This window comes from Brassica rapa, chromosome A09 (assembly GCF_000309985.2).
Source record: "Brassica rapa cultivar Chiifu-401-42 chromosome A09, CAAS_Brap_v3.01, whole genome shotgun sequence".
Lineage (NCBI taxonomy): Eukaryota > Viridiplantae > Streptophyta > Magnoliopsida > Brassicales > Brassicaceae > Brassica > Brassica rapa.
The window spans coordinates 22,649,123-22,675,425 of record NC_024803.2 but is presented as its reverse complement, the minus strand read 5'-3'; the positions used below and the strand labels follow the sequence as shown (position 1 = coordinate 22,675,425).

Genomic DNA, 26,303 nt, shown 5'->3' with positions numbered 1-26,303 from the left:
CTTTTTTCACACTTCTCGGGGAAGGGATTGAATGGATAGCTCTGATCTGTTCTGAATTAGCTTCGATGCCCCGGTGGGTTACAATGTACCCTAGGAATTTTCCGGAGCTGACGCCGAACGAGCATTTAGCTGGGTTGAGCTTCATATTATATTTACGGAGGGTAGAAAATGCCTGTTTTAGATGCGAGATATGGTCCTCTGCCTCTAGGGATTTTACCAGCATATCGTCAATGTAGACCTCCATAGTTTCTCCTATTTGATCCACGAACATCATGTTCACCAACCTCTGATACGTTGATCCAGCGTTCTTTAAGCCTAAGGGCATGACCTTGTAGCAATAGATCCCTCGAGAAGTCATGAAGGAGGTCTTCTCTTGGTCATCGGGGTGCATGAGTATTTGGCTGTAGTCGGAGAAAGCATCCATGAAGCTCATTAGCTGGTGTCCAGCCGTAGGATCGACAAGTTTATCGATGTGCGGCAGAGGGAAAGGGTCATTTGGACAGGACTTGTTGAGGTCTGTGAAGTCGATGCAGACCCGCCATTTTCCGTTCTTTTTCTTGACCACGACCACTGTTGGGGTCGAAAACGGTTACGACGAAGTTAACATCCAAATCTCTGCAAAATACAAGTATGAGTGTCCTTCCGCAACATATCGTGCTCAGTAAAAAGAATGTCGGGACATATGTTCTCGAGATAAAACTTTTTTCAAACACAAGCTGTCCCGAGGTAACAAAAACGTATCCAAGCCAGCTATGGATAGGTTCGAATATGACGATCAGAACACGGACAAACCAAGCTCAGTCACTACGCAATTACCGAACATGCACACTGTCCCGTCAATACGTAGCGACCAAGCTCGAGCCAAGCTCGGTCACTACGTAGCGACCGAGCAGGACGCGCGCTCAAGCTCGAACCAAGCTCGATCGCTACATAGCGACCGAGCGCGCGTCCCGCTCGGTCGCTATGCAGTGACCGAGCTTGAGCCAGGCTCGGTCGCTATGTAGCGACCGAGCGTGTGTTCCGTTCGGTTGCTTCGTGGCGACCGAGCTCTTCCGATGCAATCTCATCTACCCTTCGATACGACACGAATCCATGCATTCTCGTCTACCCTTCGATGCTGTCTCCCGAAGACCATAGCGAACCCATTTCATGTTTTCCGCCATTCGAAGTGGTTAATCAAACTTTACGATAAAAACCACGGAAAGATCGTTTTTATCGAAAGAAGTTGTAATAAAAGCTTCAAGTCGAAAGACGGCCCAAAGGGACTGAAGACATGATTGGAAGCCCAAATTACGATTTCTTAACCCGCAGCCCGTAAACCGTTAACCGCTTGGTTCGCAAGGAAAGATAAATGTCAAGTTTCCGCGGATAAATACGAAATTTTGAAGATAATTACGAAGATCGGGAAAAATGGAATATCTCCATTTTTATGCTATGACGGCTTAAGGGCAGAAGGGAAAAAGCGTAAACCGACCTAGGAGCGAGTATATAAGAAGTCCTAGGCGAGAGGCATGAGAGAGACTTTTTCAGAGCAAACTTAGCACTTAGAGCAGTTAGGCAACTTTCCGTTTTTGTTATTTCGAGCTGCGATTCAATTAGGTTTAGCCGTCTTAGGGTTGCTAGAACTAGGAATCTCGCCGACAGCTCTCTAGCCTAGGCTTATACTTTGTTGTAAACGCTCATACGCAAATTCGGAATAAGACTTCACTTTGCTCTCTTTTTACGATTTTTATACTTTGTCGTTGTTATCTCGTGTTCTGATTTCTTATCGTGTGGTATTAGCAGATATCCGGGACCTCTGGGAAATTAGGGTTTTCCTATTTTCCTAATTTAGACGGAAATCGACAGTGCGAATTTCGGTTCCCACAGTTTGGCGCTAGAAGGAGGGGGGGGGGTGATCAATCTAATTCGCCTCAACCAGACATGTCAACTGACGACGCAGACAACGTGCAAACTCCTCTTAACGGAGGCAGCGACACTGATCTCCACACTCCAGCAGCGGACGTATCCGCGGCCAACGCACCAGCCAACACCGCGGCGCTCGAGGAGTTTAAAAAGATGTTCGCCACCTACGAAAAAAGGTCGGAAGAACAGGATAAGCTCGTGAGCACCTTGAGCAAACAGGTTGAAACCTTAACGGCAAGGGCTCGAGCGATCCGCGCCCGCGGAACCACTAAAGTCCACGGGAAAAGACTTGACTTCGCAAACTCACTCGATAGGCCTGGGACCGCGCGGGAACGACCTTCGGGTCAAAACCCTAGCGAGAAATCTCCCGTCGAAAAGAGGAACCTTGAGAGTCCTCCGCCTCCCGCAAAGGATTCGGAGTCCTCCGCCTCTCGCAAAGGATTCGAAGGATAAGGAAGTCGAGTACGTCGACTTGGATTTCAGCGACGTCTCCAACGATACCGAGGAGGACGTCGACAGACATCCAAGAAGGACCGGAAACCGATCTGCTCGGGAAAGTTCTCTGTTCGACAAACCAATGACAGAGGAGGAGGAAATCCTCTATTGGAACGAGCAAGAAGAGCTGGCTGAAAAGCACACCGAGCTCACTCGCAGTAAACGGCGACATGCTCAGAAATGCTGATGAGACATCGGATATACGCGATCTTCGCGACTACATCACCAAAACTACGGCAGAAGTAAGAGCCGTGAAATCCCAGATCGACATGCTGCTGGAAGGGGCTCGGAAGACCCCCTTAACCACTCGCATCTCTGATATGAGGGTATCTGACCCAGGGAAAATCAAAGTAGCAAAGTATGATAGTACAACCAAACCGAAGGCCCACCTTCAGGTTTTCCACATCACGATGGGAAGAGAAAGACTGAAGGACGGCGAAAAAGACGCCGGCTACTGCCGCCTATTCATCGAGAATCTGGAAGGAGCAGCCCTCGAATGGTTCGCACGCCTGAAACGAAACTCTATCGGGAGTTTCCAACAGCTCGTACCGGAGTTTCTCAAACAATATTCTATGTTCATAGATAGAGAAACCTCCGATGTCGATCTCTGGAGCCTATCCCAGAGGGAGGACAAACCCCTCCGCAAGTTCACCAGCCGATTTAAGCAGGTAATGTCCATGGTCAGCGGGATAAGCGACAAGGTGGCCATTGACGCGCTCAGAAAGACTCTCTGGTACAAGTCGAAATTCAGGAAATGGATAACCCTCGACAAACCGCGGATGATCCAGGACGCCCTCCATAAGGCGACAGACTACATTATAATCAAAGAGGAAACAAAAGTCTTGTCGCAAAAATATAAGTCGACGAGACCATCCTCGAAAGACGTGGACCCAAAAACAAAGAAGAAGAACTCTCGTAACGACAAGTACGTCCATCACGAGGGGGAAGATCTCCAAGGAGCGCACAATTACGCGATCAGGTTGAACCAAGGCCAAACCACTGGTAATACGTAGACTCGCAATCAAGGATATGATGAAAACACCTTCTGCGAGTTCCACCAGTCCCGAGGACACTCCACGACTAACTGCAAAGTCTTGGGAGCAAGGCTGGCCGCAAAAATACTAGCTGGAGAGCTCTCGGAAGTGACCAGCGTGAAAGATCTCATCCTCGAAACCGATCGCCCCCCGAAGATTGACAGAAATCCGCCCGCGGAGAAATCCCCTCAAGGAAACCAATCTAGGGATAAACGCGGCAGAAGGCCGGATGACAAAGGAAACGATAACAATCATCGCAGAGTCAACATGATCATCGGAGGGTCGCAATACTGCAGCGATACGGTTTCGGCCATCAAGGCTTACCAGCGGAAGGCAGAGTCGAGTGCAAACTGGCCTAAATGGTCTCATGATATACCATGATTTTCACCCGCTTTTATACATGGTATATAAAGGTTTTAAGATGTATTAATCATGTTTTAGAGTCTTTTCAAAGCAAATACAGGTTTTTTCACCTGATGGAAGGAAATGATACTTTTGGGACATTTTGGAATGCTTTTACGCAAGGAAAATCGATCGATCTTAATCACTTATTATCGATCGACATACATTCTTGTGCATCGATCGATACGCAGTCACACAGATGAAATCGCAAACTAAAAGATTTCATTTCCTAGAAGATCTATTATTTACAACTTAAGTCTCTGGCCGCCTGTCAGGCTATATGTACTAGGGTTTTGTATCATTTCTAGGAGACACTTGCAAAAGACCTAGTTTGGAAAAGGAGCATTTTGGCTACTATTAGGAGAGCTTAGGATTGGAGAGATAGATCTGAGACTGCATAACAGAGAAAATCTTGAACTCCTTTATTCTATTACTCTATCTATTTGTGTTCTATGTTTCATTTGGTTTATTTCACACCATCATGACTTTGTCTCTCATGCATATGTTTGAGTAAACCAATTGTTGTTGGGGTCAAAAACGGTCACGACGGAATTACCACCCGAAAATCCTCGAAGATCGTATTTCCGAAAGAGATAGTAAAAAGAAGGATACAACTTTCGTAAAGTATAACCAATACGAAGTTTTTACGAAGAAGTATCCTTTGAGATTCAAACCAAACAAACCAAGCTCGGTCACCACGCATACACGCCGTCCGGTCGCTATGCAGCAACCAAACCCGAGCCAAGCTCGGTCGCTACGTAGCGACCGAGCGATCGTCCCGCTCGGTCGTTACGTAGCGACCGAGCGATCGTCCCGCTCGGTCGCTACGTAGCGACCGAGCGATCGTCCCTCTCGGTCGCTACGTAGCGACCGAGCTCAAGCCAAAGCTCGGTCGCTACGTAGCGACCGAGCGATCGTTCCGCTCGGTCGCTACGTAGCGACCGAGCTCGAGCCAAAGCTCGGTCGCTACGTAGCGACCGAGCGATCGTCCCGCTCGGTCGCTACGTAGCGACCGAGCTCGGCCAAGCTCGGTCGCTACGTAGCGACCGAGCGATCGTCCCTCTCGGTCGCTACGTAGCGACCGAGCTCGAGCCAAAGCTCGGTCGCTACGTAGCGATCGAGCGATCGTCCCGCTCGGTCGCTACGTAACGACCGAGCTCGGCCAAGCTCGGTCGCTACGTAGCGATCGTCCTGCTCGGTCGCTACGTAGCGACCGAGCTCAAGCCAAACCGCGGAAAATTCGTAGTAAACGTGTCGAGTCAGAAGACGGCCCAAAGGGACCTAGAACACGACTCGAGGCCCATCCTACGATTTCCTAACCCAAAGCCCGTAAACCGCAGCACGGTTTACGCTTGGCCAACAAGGAAGGATAAATGTCAAGTTTCCGCGGATAAATACGGAAGTTTTGAAGATAATTGTGAAGATCGGGAAAAATGGAATATCTCCATTTTTATGCTATGACGGCTTAAGGGCAGAAGAGTAAAAGCGTAAACCGACCTTGGAGCTAGTATATAAGGAGTCCTAGGCGAGGAGCATGAGGGAGAACTTTTTCAGAGCAAACTTAGCACTTAGAGCAATTTAGGCAATTTTCCGTTTTTGTTATTTCGAGCTGCGACTCAATTAGGTTTAGCCGTCTTAGGGTTGCTAGAACTAGGAATCTCGCCGACAGCTCTCGAGCCCAGGCTTATACCTTGTTGTAAACACTCATACGCAAATTCGGAATAAGATCTTCTTTGCTCTCTTTTTCGAGTTCTTATACTTTATCGCTATTATTCTCGTGTTCTGATTGCTTGACATGTGGTAATTAGCAGATATCCGGGTCTTCTGGGAAATTAGGGTTTTCCTAGTTTCCTTATTTAAACGGAAATCGACGGTGTGAATTTCGGTTCCCACAATTGTTAGATTTAGGTTTCTCACCATGGTTGAAATTATGTACTGCTAATATGACTGTTAAAAAGGTGTTTTGATTGTTCTTTCATTGCTTATGAACTTAATGCTAAAATTGAGATTGATCACCTTCATTTTAGATCCTAGGATTAATTGAGTCCGACTAACCGTTTCCCCTCAATACCTGAACCCATTTGCGTGATCTAACTGACTCAGGCGCAACGACAGTTGGTCTGAGAAGGTTAGAGAACAAGGTAAACCCGTTCGCAAAGCTCGCTAGAATAACCGTCGATCGACGCAACTATCGTTCTGTCGATCGATCGTTACAAAGGTGTATCGGTCGATGTACATAAAGTCAATCGATCGACACTTTCTCGAGATCAAAATACGACAGTTGATATCCGAGATCTAGTGAAGATAACCTATCCAGTTAAATCAACGTTTAGTTCAAGAACCATTGAACCCTTTAGTCTAAACTAAGTGCATACATTTTATACCTGAGAATTACCTGAATCTAGCTACTTTCCCAATCTTGAAACCACTTCAATTCAATCTATTGAATCACTGTTGATTTCGATTTATCATTTATTGCTTTTAAAACTATTAAAACCTTTTAGTCTATATTCATTTCTAATTATTTAAGTCTGTTGAGTAATCCTAGAGTCTCTGTGGTTCTGATCCCTAAGTACTACATCTGAACCTCTTTTGATGAGAGTAACACTCTTTAGGGTAATTTGAGTGATATCAAATTTGGCGCCGTTGCCGGGGACTCTTTCTTATTACCATTAGATTTAATTTAGAATTTAGTATAGACTTGTTACGAAAATCTTGCTAAAGTTTTCTTTCTTAATATGTTATTCAGACACAAATAATGGAGAACATAGAGCGCGACCAACCATCGATCGACGGAAATACGTTTCCATCGAGCGACGATGAGTCGGAGGAATCGACCGATACGGAGTCACCAACATCGATCGATACCGCCCAGCCGGAAGCAGGTAAGTATTCTCTTACCAAGCCCGCTAATGAGAAAGTAGTCCAAACTGAACTAAATAGTCAAACGAGCAATGAAACTAGCCAAACTAAACAGGGGACTGAAATTCCTGTTAAGAAAAATTCCACCTTAACTAAAGGTGAAGATATAAAATTGTCCATACAAGACTACCTTGATCCTGGTAGGACCTATTCCAATAGGTCCGCTATTAAAATACCAGGAGACGATACCAAGAAATCTAAGTTTAACGCAGATTACTACCGTATGGTTCGTCAAAACCCATTCCGTGGATCCCTCCCAGAACACCCACAAGATCATATTGAGAGTTTGGAAGAATTAATACCAGATGAATATGATCGTTGCAAACTATTCTCATTCTCCCTAGAAGGAGAAGCCTTCAGGTGGTTGAACTGTTTAGCAACAGGATCACTCACTTGTTGGGAAGAGATTAGAAGAGCTTTCCTTAGAGAATTTTTCACTGATGAACGCTACAGGGAAGTAAGAAAACAAATTTCTACATTTCGCCAAGGTCCACGCGAATCATTTAAAAATGTTTGGGGAAGATTCAGAGGCTATGAACTTGAATGTCCCCATCATGGTTATTCAGAACCACAACTTCTTAACATCTTTTATGGAGGTGTTAATTTGAGCTACAAAACCACACTCGATACAGCGAGTGATGGAAATTTCATCACTAGGAATCCCGAAGGAGCTAGACGCCTTATCAAGAATATGACAACGGGAAGGTCCTATGAAAAAATGGATGAAGAAATAGAAAAAACTACAAATCCAAAAGACAATTCTGATTTATTAGAAATAAAGAATTCCCTTAAATCCCTTCATTCCTTTCTTCAAAACAAACACCGATCTGATATAGCCCAGATCGACGAAAACGCTTTGTCTGACACCGATGACTATTCGGATGAAGAAACGAACTGCTCTGATCCTTCCTCTGTTTTTCATGTCGAGAGCTTTACCCAAGCTTATGACACTGCTTTAAAATCACGTACCGGAAGAGAAAGGTTCAATATCAGACAAGCTCTTACTGGCAACCGTAAGACGAAATCGGAGTTTTACAGAAAGATAAATATGGTTTACGGAGAATTGATGGAAAAAGCAGATTCTTTAGGAGAACTAATCCGAAAATTAGAAGGTCAAGTAGCTGAGATAGCAACTGCAATAAAGAGAGATGCTGGATGTCTTCCCGGAAGGACTGATCTAAACCCAAGACGTCAAGTCAGTGCTGTAATGCTGCGCAGCGGGAAAAACCTCGCAGCAGGCACGAGGAATAATTCAGATGTTGGAAAACCTGACGATGCCGATGAGACCGAGAAAAGCAACTCTCATCCTATTTTTCTTGACGAACTAGACCCAAATCCATCTCAAGACAACCGGAAAACCACCGCTGAAAAGGCTAAGGAAAAGGCAATAGACTTAGAACTAGAAGAAGATACGGAGATTGAGGATGAGATCGATCGACAGTACGGAACTGACGTCGATCGACCCAAAACACCCACCATCGATCAACAACCGGAGAAACCCATCGATCGACGGTCTACTCAACCCGAACCCATAATTGAAAGAGTCTATAGAACTTTACCCCTTTTCCTCCTAAAACGCAAACTAAGAAATCATTAGAGAACGCAATCTGCAAGAAAGCCTTAGATAGGATTTCTGTCGAGATGTCTCTTAGCGATGCTTTAAAAATAGCACCTTCAATTAAGAAGTATATAAGAGATATGACATCTCCAAACTATCCAATCGCAGAACACAGTGTGATAATGATTTCAGAAGAAGTAAGTGCTATGATTAAAGGAGAAACTCCAACGAAGAGATCCGATCCTGGTAGTTTCGTCCTAGATTGTAAGATAGAAAACACGCGTTTCCCTAGATCACTATGTGACCTTGGATCTAGCGTTAACCTTATTTCTTACTCTGTTGCTGTGACGTTAGGATACAGAGAGTTTATGCCAACTCCGATCACCCTGGTTTTAGCTGACAGATCTATTAGGGTACCCGAAGGAATTCTCGAAGATGTTCCCATAAAGATTAATGATTGCATCGTGCCTACGGATTTTATTGTGTTGAAATACAGACAAGAACCCAAAGACCCCCTCATTCTGGGTCGGCCTTTCCTAGCTACAGCTGGAGCGATCATTGACGTCATGGAAGGACGAATTAATTTGAACATAGGGGATATCTCGATGACTTTTGATATGGAAAAACTGATTGAGCGACCTCTAATAGATGACCAGGCCTTCTACGTGGAAAAGGTTTCTGAGGATGAAAGAGACTCTTTCATAAACATGTGTTCATACACCCCTTAGAAGATACCCTTAACCACGTGGAAAATGAAGTGTTCAGCATATCAGATAGGACAGACGATTACATGCAACTAATGGACGCTAGCATCGACGTTGCAAACGTAGAAGAAAATGACGATTCCAAAGTTGTCATCGATCGATACCTTCAAGATACCATCGATCGACAACCTCCTTCACAATCAAATTGGTCTAAAGATAAATCACCAAAGGTAGAATTAAAACCTCTGCCCAACGGTCTTAAGTACGCTTACCTTTATGACCAATCCTACCCTGTTATCGTCAACGCCAATCTCACTAGCGGAGAACTTGCTTTATTGCTGAATAAATTACGCAAGTATAGGAAAGCAATCGGGTATTCTCTCGATGACATTCCTGGAATTTCTCCTGATCTTTGCATGCATCGGATTAACTTGGAAGATGACGCTAAAACGTAAATAGAACAGCAAAGGAGATTGAATCCGAATCTGAAAGAAGTACTTAAGAAGGAAATTATAAAACTCCTTGATGCTGGAGTTATTTACCCCATTTCGGATAGCAAATGGGTAAGCCCCGTACATGTTGTACCCAAAAAGGGAGGTCTCACTGTAGTGAAGAATGAAAAAGACGAACTCATTCCGACTCGTACCGTTACTGGTTATCGGATGTGCATTGATTATAGAAAGCTGAATGCCGCTACTAGGAAAGACCATTTTCCCCTTCCCTTTATTGATCAGATGCTGGAGAGATTAGCTAATCACCAGAATTACTGTTTTCTTGATGGATATTCCGGTTTTTTCCAAATTCCTATACACCCGGATGATCAAGAAAAGACAACGTTTACATGCCCTTATGGAACTTTCGCATATCGCAGAATACCATTTGGTCTATGTAATGCCCCCGCTACTTTCCAACGATGTATGATGTCAATCTTTACAGATATGATCGAGGACTTCATGGAAGTATTCATGGAAGATTTTTCAGTCTATGGATCAGATTTTAAGAGTTGCCTCGACAATTTATGCAAGGTATTGGAAAGATGCGGAGAAAAGAACCTTGTCCTAAACTGGGAAAAATGCTATTTCATGGTAAACGATGGAATAGTATTAGGACATAGAGTTTCCGCTGCTGGAATAGAGGTCGATAGAGCTAAGATTGAAGTAATGACCAGTTTACCCCACCTAAAACTGTTAAGGACGTACGAAGTTTCCTCGGACACGCCGGATTTTACAGAAGATTTATACTGGACTTCAGCAAAATTGCTAGACCTCTAAATAACTTACTGTGCAAGGATATTAAATTCGATTTTACCCCCGAATGCATGAGAGCTTTTGAAGATTTAAAGAAATCCCTTATCACTGCCCCTATCGTACAAGCACCCGATTGGAATCTTTCTTTCGAAATCATGTGCTATGCGAGTGATTTCGCAATTGGAGCAGTTCTAGGCCAAAGGAAAGATAAAAAGCTACATGCTATTTACTACGCCAGCCGCACGCTTGATGAAGCACAACGGAATTATGCAACAACAGAGAAAGAACTATTAGCTGTAGTTTACGCTTATGAAAAAATCCGTCAATACTTGATTGGCTCACGTGTAATAGTTCACACTGCTCACGCTGCCATCAAATATTTAATGCAAAAGAAAGATGCTAAACCTCGACTCATACGCTGGATTCTACTACTCCAAGAGTTTGACATTGAGATTAAGGATAAGAGAGGAGTAGATAATGGAGTCGCTGACCATCTTTCTCGGATAAGGATAGAGGATGATATCCCTATAGACGACCTCTTTCCCACAGAGAATGTTGCACACATAGATACATCCTTCGTCGGTCAAGTATCTCTCACATCTGAAGATCAATCGATCAATGAAGGAGATGTCATATCGGTCGATTCACGTAGTTCTACATCGATCGATGACGAGACTGATGTAATTTCTCACCTCTCAGATAACCAAAATCACGAACCCCCGTTTATTAAGATCAACTTCGGTTTACAAGTAAATGTTTCCGGTGATGAGATTAATCTCACACCTAAGGAATTATCACAACGGGAGGTAAATGCGATTGGTAGAAACTCGGATAACCGACCCTGGTATGCCGACATAGTTAACTATTTGGCAGCTGAGGTTGAACCAGACGAACTCAAGGGATATATGAGGAAGAAATTTTTCAGAGAAGTAAGACGCTATCATTGGGATGAACCTTACCTCTATAAGCATTGTTCTGATGGCATATACAGACGATGCGTATCCGAAGCTGAAATTCCATACATTATTTACCAATGTCACGGAGCTGAGTATGCAGGACATTTTGCTACCTTTAAAACGGTTTCAAAAATTCTCCAAGCAGGATTTTGGTGGCCAACTATCTTTCGCGATGTCCATGCATTTATAACCCAATGTGACAGATGCCAAAGACGGGGAAAAATCAGCAAAAGACACGAAATGAAACAAAAGTTCATTCTTGAAGTTGAAGTCTTTGATTGCTGGGGTATCGATTTTATGGGACCTTTCCTGTCTTCATATGGAAACAAATATACACTAGTCGCTGTAGACTACGTATCCAAATGGGTCGAAGCAATAGCTTCCCCTACCAATGACGCATCTGTGGTTATTAAACTCTTCAAGAGTATAATCTTTCCAAGATTTGGAGTTCCAAGAGTAGCCATTAGTGACGGTGGAACTCATTTCATTAACAAAATCTTTGGTAGATAACTTAAAGAGAATGGTGTTCATCATAGAGTAGCTACACCTTACCATCCACAAACTAGTGGACAAGTAGAAGTCTCTAACCGGCACATTAAGGAAATCTTAGAGAAAACCGTAGGAATCTCCAGAAAAGATTGGTCTAGGAAACTAGATAATGCACTTTGGGCCTACAGGACCGCCTACAAAACGCCGTTAGGAACAACACCATTCCACCTCCTTTATGGCAAATCGTGTCATCTACCAGTCGAACTGGAACATAAAGCAGCTTGGGCTACCAAACTTTTGAACTTTGATATCAAACCGGCTGCAGAAAGGAGACTCATCCAGCTTAACGAGCTTGATGAAATCAGACATTTAGCTTTCGAAAATTCAAAAATCTATAAAGAAAGGACTAAAGCTTATCACGATAAAAAGATCATATCCCGGCACTTCGAGCCAGATGATCAAGTCCTCCTTTAGAACTCTCGATTGACTTTATTTCCTGGAAAGCTAAAATCCCGTTGGTCTGGACCCTTCACCGTAACAAACCTCCGGAGCTATCACCTTACAAAATGAGAAAGGCCAGGAATTTACGGTGAATGGCCAACGAGTTAAGCATTATTGGGCAAAACCACCAGCGAAAGTGCCCATGGTGCTGTATGAACCTGATAATTAGTTTAATCAGGAAGTCGAGCTAAAGACTTAAAAATTAAGCGCTGAATGGGAGGCAACCCATTTATTTTTATAAAAAAAATAATAATTCAATAATTAAAATTAATAAATTATATTTACTAGAAATTAATGGTAATTTTCGTATTTCTTAGTATTAGCATTATTTAGAAAATTTAGTAATTAGAATCTGTAAATAAAAAAGACATCGATCGACGCGGCATTACTGCCATCGATCGATGCGGGCATATCGACGGTTTTAACATTAACTTCAATCGATATCAACCCACTTCCTCTTCCAAAATCACAAACACAACCGAAAACGAAAACACCCACTTTCTCTCTCGATTCTCGACGGATTTCGTCCGTTCTTCGCCCAAATCCACTCGATTTTTCACTCTGTAACTGTTAAATCCACTCCCGAAATCAACATTCAAGGTATGCACTTGAAATTTTCAATTTTTCAAAAAATTAGGGTTTTCGTTTTGAGTTGGATTAGAACGCTTGATTTAGGGCGATTGAGAGATGTTTTTGTAGTTCATATTGCTTATCTAGAGTTCGGTTTGTGATTTCTATGCATTTAGATTAGTATAAACGCGATTTGGAGTTGAGTGATTTTGCAGGTTTTGCAATTCGACATCGGTCGATATGAACTTGTTCGCATCGACCGAAGCTCTCTTGTCGGATTGTTCCGACACGACGATATCGATCGATGTTCAATAGAACCCATCGATCGATATTACATTATATGCGACAATGCTAACCTTCTTTTCTTCTTGGTTTCAGATGAGCAGCTCAGAGACAAACGCGAGAAACAGAGAACTCAGGTCGAAAAGGAGGTTCGACGAGACTAGCAGCTCCTCCAACCCACAGCGTCATCCATGGCCTAGCCCCGAAAACACACCATTCGATGTTCCGGGGTATGCTGATCCTAAGGCAGCGATCAACAGCAAAGAGTGCCGTCAGCGTCCTCTGTCCGATGATTGGAACGACTACGACAGCCTCTTCTACAATGCCTGGCTAGGAATCTCCATCAAGCCCACCAAGTTCCTTGACCGACCCATCCTGAAGAAACTCGGGATCGAGGGGGATGTTAGGGACATGATCACGCAGCTTGGACTCGGTACCATGCCCTCTCGCGCTTACGACCTCTACCTCGATCTCGTCCGCCAGTTCATGGCCACTGTCGAGGTCATCTACAGGACTTTAGCTGCGAGAGTAGCGGGAGATGGCACCTTGACCTTCTTCCCCAGAGGGACACGCTACAGGATCAGTATCTTCGAGCTCTGCCGCATCTACGGTTTCGATGAGAGCATCGCCTCTTACGAGGTCCCACCCTTCTCACACATTGAGGGATTCTGGGAGATCGTCGGCACAGGAGTTTGGGACATGATATGATCATGGACCAGCCAGCTGATGGAGATAGAGATGGAGAGTTTAGAGATGAACCAGCTGAAGAAGATGAGGTCTTAACCATTCCTAAAGGTCCCATAACTCGAGCCAGAGCTAGGAAACTCAAAGAAGCTATTGGAGGACTAATCAGGAAGTCCTTGGAGCAAGAAGAATGTCTTGGAGGAAGCTTGATATTTCAAGATACACTTATCACCATTCAAGCCATCTTACCATCAAGCTGAGTATCATCTAGGCTAGCAAGCTATGTGTACTCTTTTCCTATCATTGTTTTTGTCCCATTGGGTTTTGCAATGATAGGTTTTTAACGAGGCCATAGTCTTGCTATCTTATCACCTAGTTGATACTCTCAGACCAAACCACATGAAGAACCTTATGTTATCTTTTATTTCTAAGTACTTATGTCTTTTATTTTCGAAAACTCTATCTAAGTTATGTCTTTGTTTCTACATTAATTGGAGGAGCCTGTTCCTTTAATTTCGAAATGCTTGGAGCCTGTTCCAAGCCTTTCACTATATATATGTGTGTGACGGCAACCCTAGCATCATCAAGTTTTCTATCACTTAAACCTTTGTGTTTTCTTCTCCCTTGCTTTCACGAGTTAAGAGAGTGTCTGGTGTGTAATATCCAGTCTGTTGGTGTGTAATATCCAACGCCCAAAGGCTTTAGAAAGGTGTGTCATATCCGATCTAAGCCTAGGAGTATCAAGGAGCCTTTCCGCAGCCTCTTGTGTCACCATTCGATCCACAACCTTGATAAACTTGAGTCTTTGATTCGTTTATGCAAGGATCTATCCAAACCATCCAGAGAAGAGTCCTAGGATCTCATTAAGTGGTATCAGAGCACTCTGGAAGGGGAGTTTCGATTTCTCTTTTGTTTGTTCATAAGATCTACTCTTTATCGTTTCATATCTTTGATCATTCGGTTCTTGTGTGTTTATTCTCACTTGATCTGTTTGTTTCATTATCAGGATTGTTAGATCTGATTGTTTCGTGTATCATATTGCTAGATCTAAGAATTTCGATCAAGTTTTAAACAAAAAACCTTTCACATTCTTGTCGATTACGTTATCGGTTTGCTTGATCCAAAAGTTTCTTGTGTTTGTGTGACTCGATCTGTTGTTAGAATCATAGATCAGGATTTGTTAATCTCATTTCATCATCCGTTAAATCTGATCTGTGATTGTTTCCATTTAGTGAGTGATAAAGAATTCAAATCGTTGCGTGTTGTTCAAGTATTGATTGCCGCCTTGTTTAAATCTTTCTGTTGCCTTATTTGAATCCTTGTTGTGTGTCAATTCCTTTGAACTACTTACTGGTTCAATTCTTGTGTCTGTCAGGAAGCAATGGGATTTGAGGAGGATGATGAAACTTTTATGAGAAGGAACAAAATGTTACAAGAAGCAATCACCAAACAAGTAATGGATGCGATGGTGAAGTTGCTGGAAGAGAAGTATGATCAGAGACCAAATGATGGGCAAGGACAAGCATCTGGCCAGAGACGTGAGCAAAGAAGAAACGGACAAGGTCAGCGTGAGCATGCTGGATCAGAAGAAACTGATAACTTCTATGAGAGAAGTAGCCATAGCTCCGGTTCGAGACATAGCAGTAGAAGATCTCGACATGATCATGAGGGCCGAAGGCATAGACGCAATGAGCTATCAGGATTGAAGCTTAAGATCCCTCCTTTCCATGGTAAAGCTGATCCAGATGCCTATCTTGAGTGGGAAAAGAAGATCGAACTCGTCTTCAACTGTCAGCATTACTCAGAGACTAAGAAGATTCAAGTAGCTGCTACCGAGTTCAATGATTATGCTTTGAGCTGGTGGGATCAGTTGGTTACAAACAAGAGGCGCAATGGTGAATTCCCCATTGAAACATGGGCAGAGATGAAAGCTGTGATGCGTAAGAGGTTTGTACCAAGTCATTATCACCGTGATCTTCATCAAAAGCTGAGACTGCTCACACAAGGATCAAAGTCTGTAGAGGAATACTTTCAAGAGATGGAATTGCTTATGCTAAGAGCTTGTGTATCTGAGGACAGTGAAGCTACTATGGCACGTTTTCTTGGTGGACTCAACCGTGAGATACAAGATAGAGTGGAGATGCAACACTACTTGGAGATAGAGGAGATGCTACACAAAGCTATCTTGGTGGAGCAGCAAGTTAAGAGAAGAAGTTATGCGCGTGGCAGCTATGGTTCCAGTAGATACCAGACCTCTAAGGAAGATAAACCAAGCTATCAGAAGGAGAGCAAGCCACAGCCAAAAGAAGAATCTAAGTCTAGTAGCATCTACAACAAAGATAAGGGTAAAGTGGAAGCTACAAGCTCGCGTGCAAGAGATGTGAAGTGTTTTAAGTGCCAAGGGCGTGGGCACTATGCTAATGAGTGTACTAACAAGAGAGTTATGATTCTTCTGGAGAATGGAGAGTTTGAATCTGAAGATGAGAAACTAAAGACTGATCAAGAACTATCAGAAGCTGAGTATGAGGAGGAACCAGTTCAAGGTAGACTTTTGGTTGCAAGAAGAACTCTCAGTTTGCAAAACAAAACTGAGGAGCAAGAACAAAGAGAGAACTTGTTCTACACACGTTGTCTGGTGCAAGGAAAGGTCTGCAGCCTGATCATCGACGGTGGAAGCTGTGTTAATGTTGCTAGCGAGACAATGGTGAAGAAGTTTGGTTTGAAAGCTCAAAAGCATCCTAAACCTTACCGGCTGCAGTGGCTTAATGAAGAAGGCGAGATGAGGGTATCTACTCAGGTTTCTATACCCTTGTCCATTGGGAGGTATGAAGATGACATTCTCTGTGATGTGATACCCATGGAAGCCAGCCACATATTACTGGGAAGGCCTTGGCAGTTTGATAGGCGTGTCATCCATGATGGCTTCACCAACAAACATTTTTTTGAGTTCAACGGCAAGCGAACTGTCTTGGTACCTCTAACTCCTAAAGAAGTGCATGAAGATCAGCTTCAGCTTCAGAAAAAGAAAGAGATTGATCTCAAACCAGATAAGCAACACAACTTCTATGCTAAAGCTAGTGAAATCAAAAGATCTCTTTATTCTCATCAATCGGTTCTCTTATTTATTTTTAAAGAATCTCTTTTGTCTCTAACTGATTGTACACCGGTGTATCCGAGTGAGATGTCAGCTCTTTTACAGGAATACCAGGATGTATTTCCAGAAGATAATCCCATAGGTTTGCCACCTATTCGAGGGATTGAGCATCAGATTGATTTTGTACCAGGAGCTACTCTTCCCAACAGACCAGCATACAGAACTAATCCTGTGGAAACCAAGGAGCTACAAAGACAGGTTGAGGAACTGATGGAGAAAGGCCATATCCGTGAGAGTATGAGCCCATGTGCTGTGCCTGTGCTCCTTGTGCCTAAGAAAGATGGGAGCTGGCGCATGTGTGTTGATTGTAGAGCAATCAACAATATAACAGTGAAGTATCGCCACCCTATTCCTAGATTAGATGATATGCTTGATGAATTGCATGGTTCTAGTGTATTTTCTAAGATAGATTTGAAGAGTGGATATCATCAAATAAGAATGAAAGAGGGAGATGAGTGGAAAACAGCCTTTAAGACTAAGCATGGGTTGTATGAGTGGTTAGTCATGCCTTTTGGATTAACCAATGCTCCTAGCACTTTTATGAGATTGATAAACCATGTGATTAGATCTTTCATAGGTTTGTTTGTGGTAGTATACTTTGATGATATCCTTGTTTACAGTAAGAACCTAGAAGAGCATATAGATCATCTTAAGTCTGTTCTTGATGTGTTGAGAAAAGAAAAACTGTTTGCTAACCTTAAGAAATGCACTTTTTGTACGGATAACTTGGTCTTCCTAGGCTTTGTTGTGAGTGCAGATGGAGTAAAGGTGGATCAGGAGAAGGTGAGAGCAATTCAAGAATGGCCAACTCCTAAGACTATAAGTGAAGTGAGGAGCTTCCACGGGCTTGCTGGTTTCTACAGGCGGTTTGTTAAAGACTTTAGCACTATAGCAGCTCCCTTGACTGAAGTGATAAAGAAAGAAGTCGGATTCAAGTGGGGAGAAGCACAAGAGACTGCCTTCCAATGCCTTAAAGAGAAGCTTACTCACGCCCCTCTTCTTATACTTCCAGATTTTAATAAAACCATTGAGATTGAATGTGATGCTTCTGGTATTGGAGTGGGTGCTGTTTTGATGCAGGAAAAGAGACCCATAGCTTATTTCAGTGAGAAGCTTGGAGGCGCCACTCTCAACTATGCAACTTATGATAAGGAATTGTATGCCTTGGTGAGAGCTTTGCAGACTTAGCAGCACTACTTGTGGCCCAAGGAGTTTGTGATACACACTGATCATGAGTCTCTCAAGTACTTGAAAGGACAGAACAAGCTCAGCAAGAGACACGCAAGATGGGTAGAATTCATAGAAACCTTTCCTTATGTCATCAAGTACAAACAAGGTAAAGAAAATATAGTTGCTGATGCACTATCTCGAAGGTATGTTCTCTTAAACACTCTTGATGCTAAGTTGTTAGGTTTTGAGCAGATTAAAGATATGTATGAATCTGATCCAGATTTTAAAGAAGCTTATAACTCTTGTGAGAAATTTGCTGCTGGACATTACTTTAGACATGATGGATTCCTCTTTTATGATAATAGACTGTGTGTGCCTAATTGCTCTTTGAGAGATTTGTTCGTTAGGGAATCACATGGAGGGAGTCTCATGGGTCACTTTGGTATTGCAAAGACTCTTAAAACTTTGCAGGATCATTTCTTTTGGCCTCGGATGAAAAGTGATGTGGAGAAACTATGTGAGAGATGTGCAACTTGCAAGCAGCTAAGTCTAAGGTTCAGTCTCACGGTTTGTATACTCCTCTCCCTATTCCTTATCATCCTTGGAATGACATATCTATGGATTTCATTGTTGGATTGCCTAGAACTAGGACTGGGAAGGATTCCATCTTTGTTGTTGTTGACAGGTTCTCAAAAATGGCACATTTTATAGCATGTCACAAAACTGATGATGCATTACATGTAGCTAATCTGTTCTTTAAGGAGATTGTGCGTTTACATGGCATGCCTAGGACCATAGTTTCTGATAGAGATACTAAGTTTCTTAGTTATTTTTGGAAAACTCTTTGGTCTAAGCTAGGCACTAAGTTGTTGTTCTCCACTACTTGTCATCCGCAAACTGATGGACAGACTGAGGTAGTTAATAGAACTCTAGGAACACTCTTGCGTGCATTCATTAAAAAGAATCTGAAATCTTGGGAAGACTATCTGCCACATTGTGAATTTGCATATAATCATGCTGTGCATTCTGCTTCTAAGTTTTCACCCTTTGAAATTGTTTATGGGTTCAATCCCACCTCTCCTTTGGATTAATTCCTTTACCTGAGTGTGAAAGGGTCAGTTTGGATGGCAAAAAGAAGGCAGAGATGGTGAAACAACTCCACGAGCAAGCTAGGCTCAACATTGAAGAGAAAACTAAGCAGTATGTCAAGCATGCCAACAAAGGAAGGCGTGAGATGGTCTTTAAGGAGGGTGACAAAGTTTGGGTTCATTTGAGAAAAGAGAGGTTTCCTAATGAGAGGAAGTCAAAGCTTATGCCGAGAATTGATGGACCTTTTGAGATCACAAAGAAGATCAGCAACAATGCCTACAAGATTGATCTTCAAGGTAAGTATGATGTGAGTAATAGCTTCAATGTTACTGACTTGATCCCTTTTATTGCAGATGAACCTGATTTGAGGTCAAATCCTTTTCAAGAGTGAGGGGATGATATGATCATGGACCAGCCAGCTGATGGAGATAGAGATGGAGAGTTTAGAGATGAACCAGCTGAAGAAGATGAGGTCTTAACCTTTCCTAAAGGTCCCATAACTCGAGCCAGAGCTAGGAAACTCAAAGAAGCTATTGGAGGACTAATCAGGAAGTCCTTGGAGCAAGAAGAATGTCTTGGAGGAAGCTTGATACTTCAAGATACACTTATCACCATTCAAGCCATCTTACCATCAAGCTGAGTATCATCTAGGCTAGCAAGCTATGTGTGCTCTTTTCCTATCATTGTTTTTGTCCCATTTGGTTGCAATGATAGGTTTTTAACGAGGCCATAGTCTTGCTATCTTATCACCTAGTTGATACTCTCGGACCAAACCACATGAAGAACCTTATGTTATCTTTTATTTCTAAGTACTTATGTCTTTTATTTTCGAAAACTCTATCTAAGTTATGTCTTTGTTTCTACATTAATTGGAGGAGCCTGTTCCTTTAATTTCGAAATGCTTGGAGCCTGTTCCAAGCCTTTCACTATATATATCTGTGTGACGGCAACCCTAGCATCATCAAGTTTTCTATCACTTAAACCTTTGTGTTTTCTTCTCCCTTGCTTTCACGAGTTAAGAGAGTGTCTGGTGTGTAATATCCAGTCTGTTGGTGTGTAATATCCAACGCCCAAGGGCTTTAGAAAGGTGTGTCATATCCGATCTAAGCCTAGGAGTATCAAGGAGCCTTTCCGCAGCCTCTTGTGTCACCATTCGATCCACAACCTTGATAAACTTGAGTCTTTGATTCGTTTATGCAAGGATCTATCCAAACCATCCAGAGAAGAGTCCTAGGATCTCATTAGGACACGAACAGGGTCGTGCTATCAGACATCCGCCATCCTGCACTTCGCTACTTCCTACGGCTCCTTGCAAACACACTTGTTTGCAAGATGGAGCCCAACAAGGTCCAGATAAAGGAGCTCACACTACTTTTATGTGCCGTGAACGGCGTGGTGGACTTGGTTGAGTTGGACGAGGATGGCGAGGTAAGCCCGCCGAACCTCGGAGCTGTCTTTGCTGCGCATTTGGTGAAGCTGAAGAAGAAGCCCTTCACCAGCAAGGGAAAGAACAAGAAGGAGACAGTTGGGAGCCTCCTGACCCCGATCTTCCAGTATCTCGGCATCCACCTCGACTCTCGCACCACCGACCGCGACCACGCCTTCCTCGACGAGCAGCACTTGATGCACTTGCTATTGCTCGAGGAAGGAAAGCTCTGGCGCCTCAGGATCCGTGACGAGCATCGCCTTCTACCCCTACCAGATAGGAGGATCACTGACTTCGGCAACAACGTGGCGCAGCTTCGATGGAAGCCAGACGAGGCATTCCTCCGCAACCCGCGGAACATGTCACGCCGACCTCCCAGCATTCGCAACACCAGAGCTCGCGACGCACAGGCACCTCCTCTTCCTGACTTCCTTAACATTCCGGACATCCCTATGCACGACCAGGGAGACTTCCAGAGGTTCGTGGTGGACGCTCTTCAGGCCATTTGAGCTAGAGTGTCTTGTCGCAGCAGGAGAGCCACAGGAGCGCAGGCACCAGCACCAGCAGCTCGCAGGGACCCATCCCCAGAGGACGATGAGGCTACTGACGAGGACACCGACTAGTCCTCCCATTTCTATCCTTCCTCCTCTTATTATGAACTTGTTTATTTATTTTCCGAACTTGTAGGATTTATGTTTTTAAACTTATATTTTATGTTTGAGGATGCTTATTATTTTGTATGCTTGATTGTCTAAACAGAGCTAACATTAGGCAAGGAACATCGAGTTTGACTCCAAGCACATGTGAACATATCTGCGCTCCGCCATCGATCGATATGGAGAGGATTACATCGATCGATTCTGAGCGAGTAACATCGATCGATATGGGGAGGAGTACATCGATCGTTGTGTAGTACGGATAGGTACTTCATTTTTACTCTAACATTCTCAAAACATCTGACTTGATTTTACCAACCCTTGAACACTTTGCACCGAGTCGATGCAATTTAAGTCTGGGGGAGGCAGTTACTAACACCATGTTCTCGAGTTTTTGTCAAAAAAAAAAAATCTTTTAAAAAATAAAAAAATAAAATATATTATTTTATTTAGTCAAGAAGGGGATTATGAACTAATGATTTCTACTTGAATGTCTAACCACTTTCGAGAACCATTCTAGATTTACTGACTGCAGACAATACTATAGATGCTAAAGTGGATCGACCAGTAGTCAACTATGCACACTTGCTAACTTGTTAGAAAGAACCGAAGCTAACCTCCAACACTAACCTGACTTCACTGCTTGTTTTGGGGCTTGGTATACATGGGATCGGATTTTTCAGACAAGTCTGGAAGGTAACGTCTGGTTTAGATTATTTATCACATTTTCTCTCTCTAGATTTCGACCCTAGATTAGTTATAAAGTTTTTTTTTTTTTTAAAAAAAAAAAGAAAAAAGATCTATTGTTTAATTAGGATGAGTCTGAACAGGACTTGGTGGCTAAAACCATTAAGGCTTGATTCATAAAGACTCAAATAAAAGAGTTCGAAACGGGACTTGGAGGCGGCAATCTTCAAGGCTCGCTTTCGCAAAGAACTCTCGGATATAGGTCAAAAAGAAGTGAACAGAACTTGGTGGCAACCACCATTAAGTTTTGATTCATGGAAGCCTGTCCAATCTTGGTCACTGATCCTGCAATGGAAGCAGACTTTGACCCAAGAGAGAAATTTAGAGAGAGAGAAACTAGGAACTAACTTTTACCTGCAGCTCCAGATACTTGTCTGAAATCCTTGCATCCTGTGATCGATACTCCCAAGGTAAAGCCTACACTTTTTACATTAAGAAATGAGGTTGGTTGAGGAGATTGATAATAAGATTGGTTAAGATTGTTGGCTAGATGATTTTGGTTGCTAAGCTAGGATATTGCATAATGTATATCTGTAAGAAGGAACCTTAGATGTGGCATGCAATATTATAGAGGTGATGACTTCAATATTTCAAATCTGTGAGTCCCTGATGTTTTAAACCCTCTTCCAGAGAGATTGTCCATTGGTTTAACTTGAGAACAAGTCAAAAGATAAGCCTGTGGGAGTTGATATACCATGATTGTCCATTTTAAGATGTATTAATCATGTTTTAGAGTCTTTTCAAAGCAAATACAGGTTTATTCACCTGATGGAAGGAAATGATACTTTTGAGACATTTTGGAATGCTTTTACGCAAGGAAAATCGATCGACGCTTGAAGAGCAACATCAGTCGATCTTAATCACTTATTATCGATCGACATACATTCTTGTGCATTGATCGATACGCAGTCACACAGATGAAATCGCAAACTAAAAGATTTCATTTCCCAGAAGATCTATTATTTACAACTTAAGTCCCTGGCCGCCTGTTAGGCTATATGTACTAGGGTTTTGTATCATTTCTAGGAGACACTTGCAAAAGACCTAGTTTGGAAAAGGAGCATTTTGGCTACCATTAGGAGAGCTTAGGATTGGAGAGATAGATCTAAGACTGCAAAACAGAGAAGATCTTGAACTCCTTTATTTCTATTACTCTATCTATTTGTGTTCTATGTTTCATTTGAGTTTATTTCACACCATCATGACTTTGTCTCTCATGAATATGTTTGAGTAAACCAATTGTTAGATTTAGGTTTCTCACCATGGTTGAAATTATGTACTGCTAATATGACTGTTAAAAAGGTGTTTTGATTGTTCTTTCATTGCTTATGAACTTAATGCTAAAATTGAGATTGATCACCTTCATTTTATATCCTAGGATTAATTGAGTCCGACTAACCGTTTCCCCTCAATACCTGAACCCATTTGCGTGATCTAACTGACTCAGGCGCAACGACAGTTGGTCTGAGAAGGTTAGAGAACAAGGTAAACCCGTTCGCAAAGCTCGCTAGAATAACCGTCGATCGACGCAACTATCGTTCTGTCGATCGATCGTTACAAAGGTGTATTGGTCGATGTACATAAAGTCAATCGATCGACACTTTCTCGAGATCAAAATACGACTGTTGAGATCCGAGATCAAGTGAAGATAACCTATCCGGTTAAATCAACGTTTAGTTCAAGAACCATTGAACCCTTTAGTCTAAACTAAGTGCATACATTTTATACCTGAGAATTACCTGAATCTAGCTACTTTCCCAATCTTGAAACCACTTCAATTCAATCTATTGAATCACTGTTGCTTTCGATTTATCATTTATTGCTTTTAAAACTATTAAAACCTTTTAGTCTATATTCATTTCTAATTATTTAAGTCTGTTGAGTAATCCTAGAGTCTCTGTGCATTTGATCCCTAAGTAGTACATCTGAACCTCTTTTGATGAGAGTAACACTCTTTAGGGTAATTTGAGTGATATCATCTCCTCCCTAAGACGGTCAAAACAGCTCAATCACCTTCACGAAGGAGGAAGCCGGCGGGATCGATCAACCTCACTGCGATCCGCTCGTCATAGATCTTGTCATACGAGATCAGGAAGTCGGAAGAGTACTCATTGAGACGGGAAGTTTGGTCAATGTTATCTTCCGCGACACCCTCAATCGGATGACCATCGAACTCGGAGAAGTAACTCCAACGCTGAAACCACTCACTAGTTTTTTGGGGGAAGTGTCGATGACTCTCGGATCAATCCAGCAGCCAGTCATGGCCAAGGAAATCATGAAAATCGTCGAGTTCGCGGTGGTCGATCATCCTGCCATCTACAAGGTAATCATGGGAACCCCATGGCTCAAGGCCATGCAAGCCGTTCCATCGATATACCACCTCGGTGTCAACTTCCCAACCCCGAACGGAGTTGCAGCTATCTGGGGATGTCAGAAACAGTCGCGGCAATGTTTCCTCGCGGAGCACAAGTTAAGGCAAATCGCAACTTCTGCAACGGCAAATCGCAAGCGCACGAAGATAGATCAACCTTTGGCCAAAAACTCCTCAAGGAAAGACGATTTAACATCGTATGCTGACGCAAACGCTTCGGACATCGACCGGAACATCTGGAAAAGAGCACTGACCCGGCCACAGTCATCACGATCAAGGCGGTCAGCACGGCGACAACCGCCGAGTAAAAACAATCGCGGCATAAAACAGAACTACAAGATGGCTTGATCCTCGAAAGGGGTACGTAGGCAGCCCGTCGAAAGACGAGTTTAGCTATCCCCCTCTCTAAAAGAGGGGGGGGAGTGGGTACGTATACTCGTATACTCCCACATGGGAAAGATGGGTCATTGTAATCAAATTTTTTTTAGAGATTTCGAAAATTGTTTACTACAATATGCGTTGCTCCTTTTTATTAAAACACTTGCGCTTCAATTAACGCAAAAGTCTAAGAACACGCTTAGAAAATCTACAAACGTTAAGACTCTTGTCAGAGGCCTCATCCGGCCCAAAATTGCAAAACAATCTTTCTTCAGCACTCAAAATATACGTATAGTCTTCGAAACAACTGCGAGACGCCGCCAAGTAAAAATTCGAGATGATGCGAACAAATTGTCCGACTGCGACCAAAAAAACCTTACACCCCGTTCGTTGATTGGCTCCGACGAATATGCCAGCCGTCTTAAACAAACGCAACTTGATCACTCTTTTGATCTTCGAACGTCCAACACAAGGACGAAAGCGCGCTACAAAAAAATCCGAAATTTTGGTCTAGCACTTCTAGTTGGCTTAAAAATTGTGTCTGGAAAGATGCTCGATTCATACCATACAAGTCATATAAGCCAAAAACTTATCGCAGACTTTAAATCGGTACGAATCAGGTAGAAATCGCAACAGGAAAATCATTAGCCGGCTAGTCACCGCATAAACCTTAAACCGAGAGTAAACCTAGGTCTTGCCCTAAACCCATCGCATTGGTCTCAGACATCTAAAGACATGATATCTAAACGATATGAGATCCTAAACCATGTCTCTCCGTTCACATCTCAACGTTCCCGAAAGTCGTAAGAATAAATGTTTTACGAAAAGTCACGAATGAACCGACAGAATGAACGTCTCAACGAAACAAAGCCACCAACGGCCAGTCCCGGTAAATGATAAAACGGCCAAAACAGGCCCATGCAGTGTCTCGAAATAGAAGCCACACTCGGCAGAAAAAAAGACAAATAAAGGCTACATGATATCACTCAAATTATCCTAAAGAGTGTTACTCTCATCAAAAGAGGTTCAGATGTAGTACTTAGGGATCGAATCCACAGAGACTCTAGGATTACTCAACAGACTTAAATAATTAGAAATGAAGATAGACTAAAAGGTTTTAATAGTTTTTAAAGCAGTAAATCGAAAATAATAGTGAAACGATAGATTGAATTGAAGTGGTTTCAAGAATGGGAAAGCAGCTAGATTCAGGTAAATCTCAGGTATGAAATGTATGTACTTAGTTTAGACTAAAGGGTTTGATGGTTTTTGAACTAAACAACAATTTAACCGGATAGGTTATCTTCGCTAGATCTCGGATCTCAACTGTCGTATTTGAATCTCGAGAGAGTTTCGATCGATGTGACTTGATGTACATCGACCGATACACTTTTGTAACGATCGATCGACAGACGATCGATGGTTATTCTAGCGAGCTTTGCGAACGGGTTTAACTTGTTCTCTAACCTTCTCAGACCAACTATCGTTGCGCCTGAGTTAGTTAGATCACGCAAGTAGGTTCAGGTATTGAGGGGAAACGGTTAGTTGGACTCAATTAATCCTAAG

The 26,303-nt window shown here is 42.7% G+C and overlaps 1 protein-coding gene and 1 pseudogene across 1 annotated transcript; both read left to right on the top strand.

Annotated features, from left to right (window-relative positions):
- The first annotated feature begins 1,915 nt into the window (after positions 1-1,915).
- On the top strand, positions 1,916-23,141 carry LOC103848767. Its single transcript, XM_033280360.1, has 2 exons — positions 1,916-3,897; positions 22,747-23,141. Exon 1 carries the CDS (start codon positions 2,571-2,573, stop codon positions 3,411-3,413), a length of 843 nt encoding a protein of 280 aa, XP_033136251.1. The 5' UTR covers positions 1,916-2,570; the 3' UTR covers positions 3,414-3,897; positions 22,747-23,141.
- On the top strand, positions 14,134-18,592 carry LOC117128268 (annotated as a pseudogene).
- Positions 23,142-26,303: the final 3,162 nt, after the last annotated feature.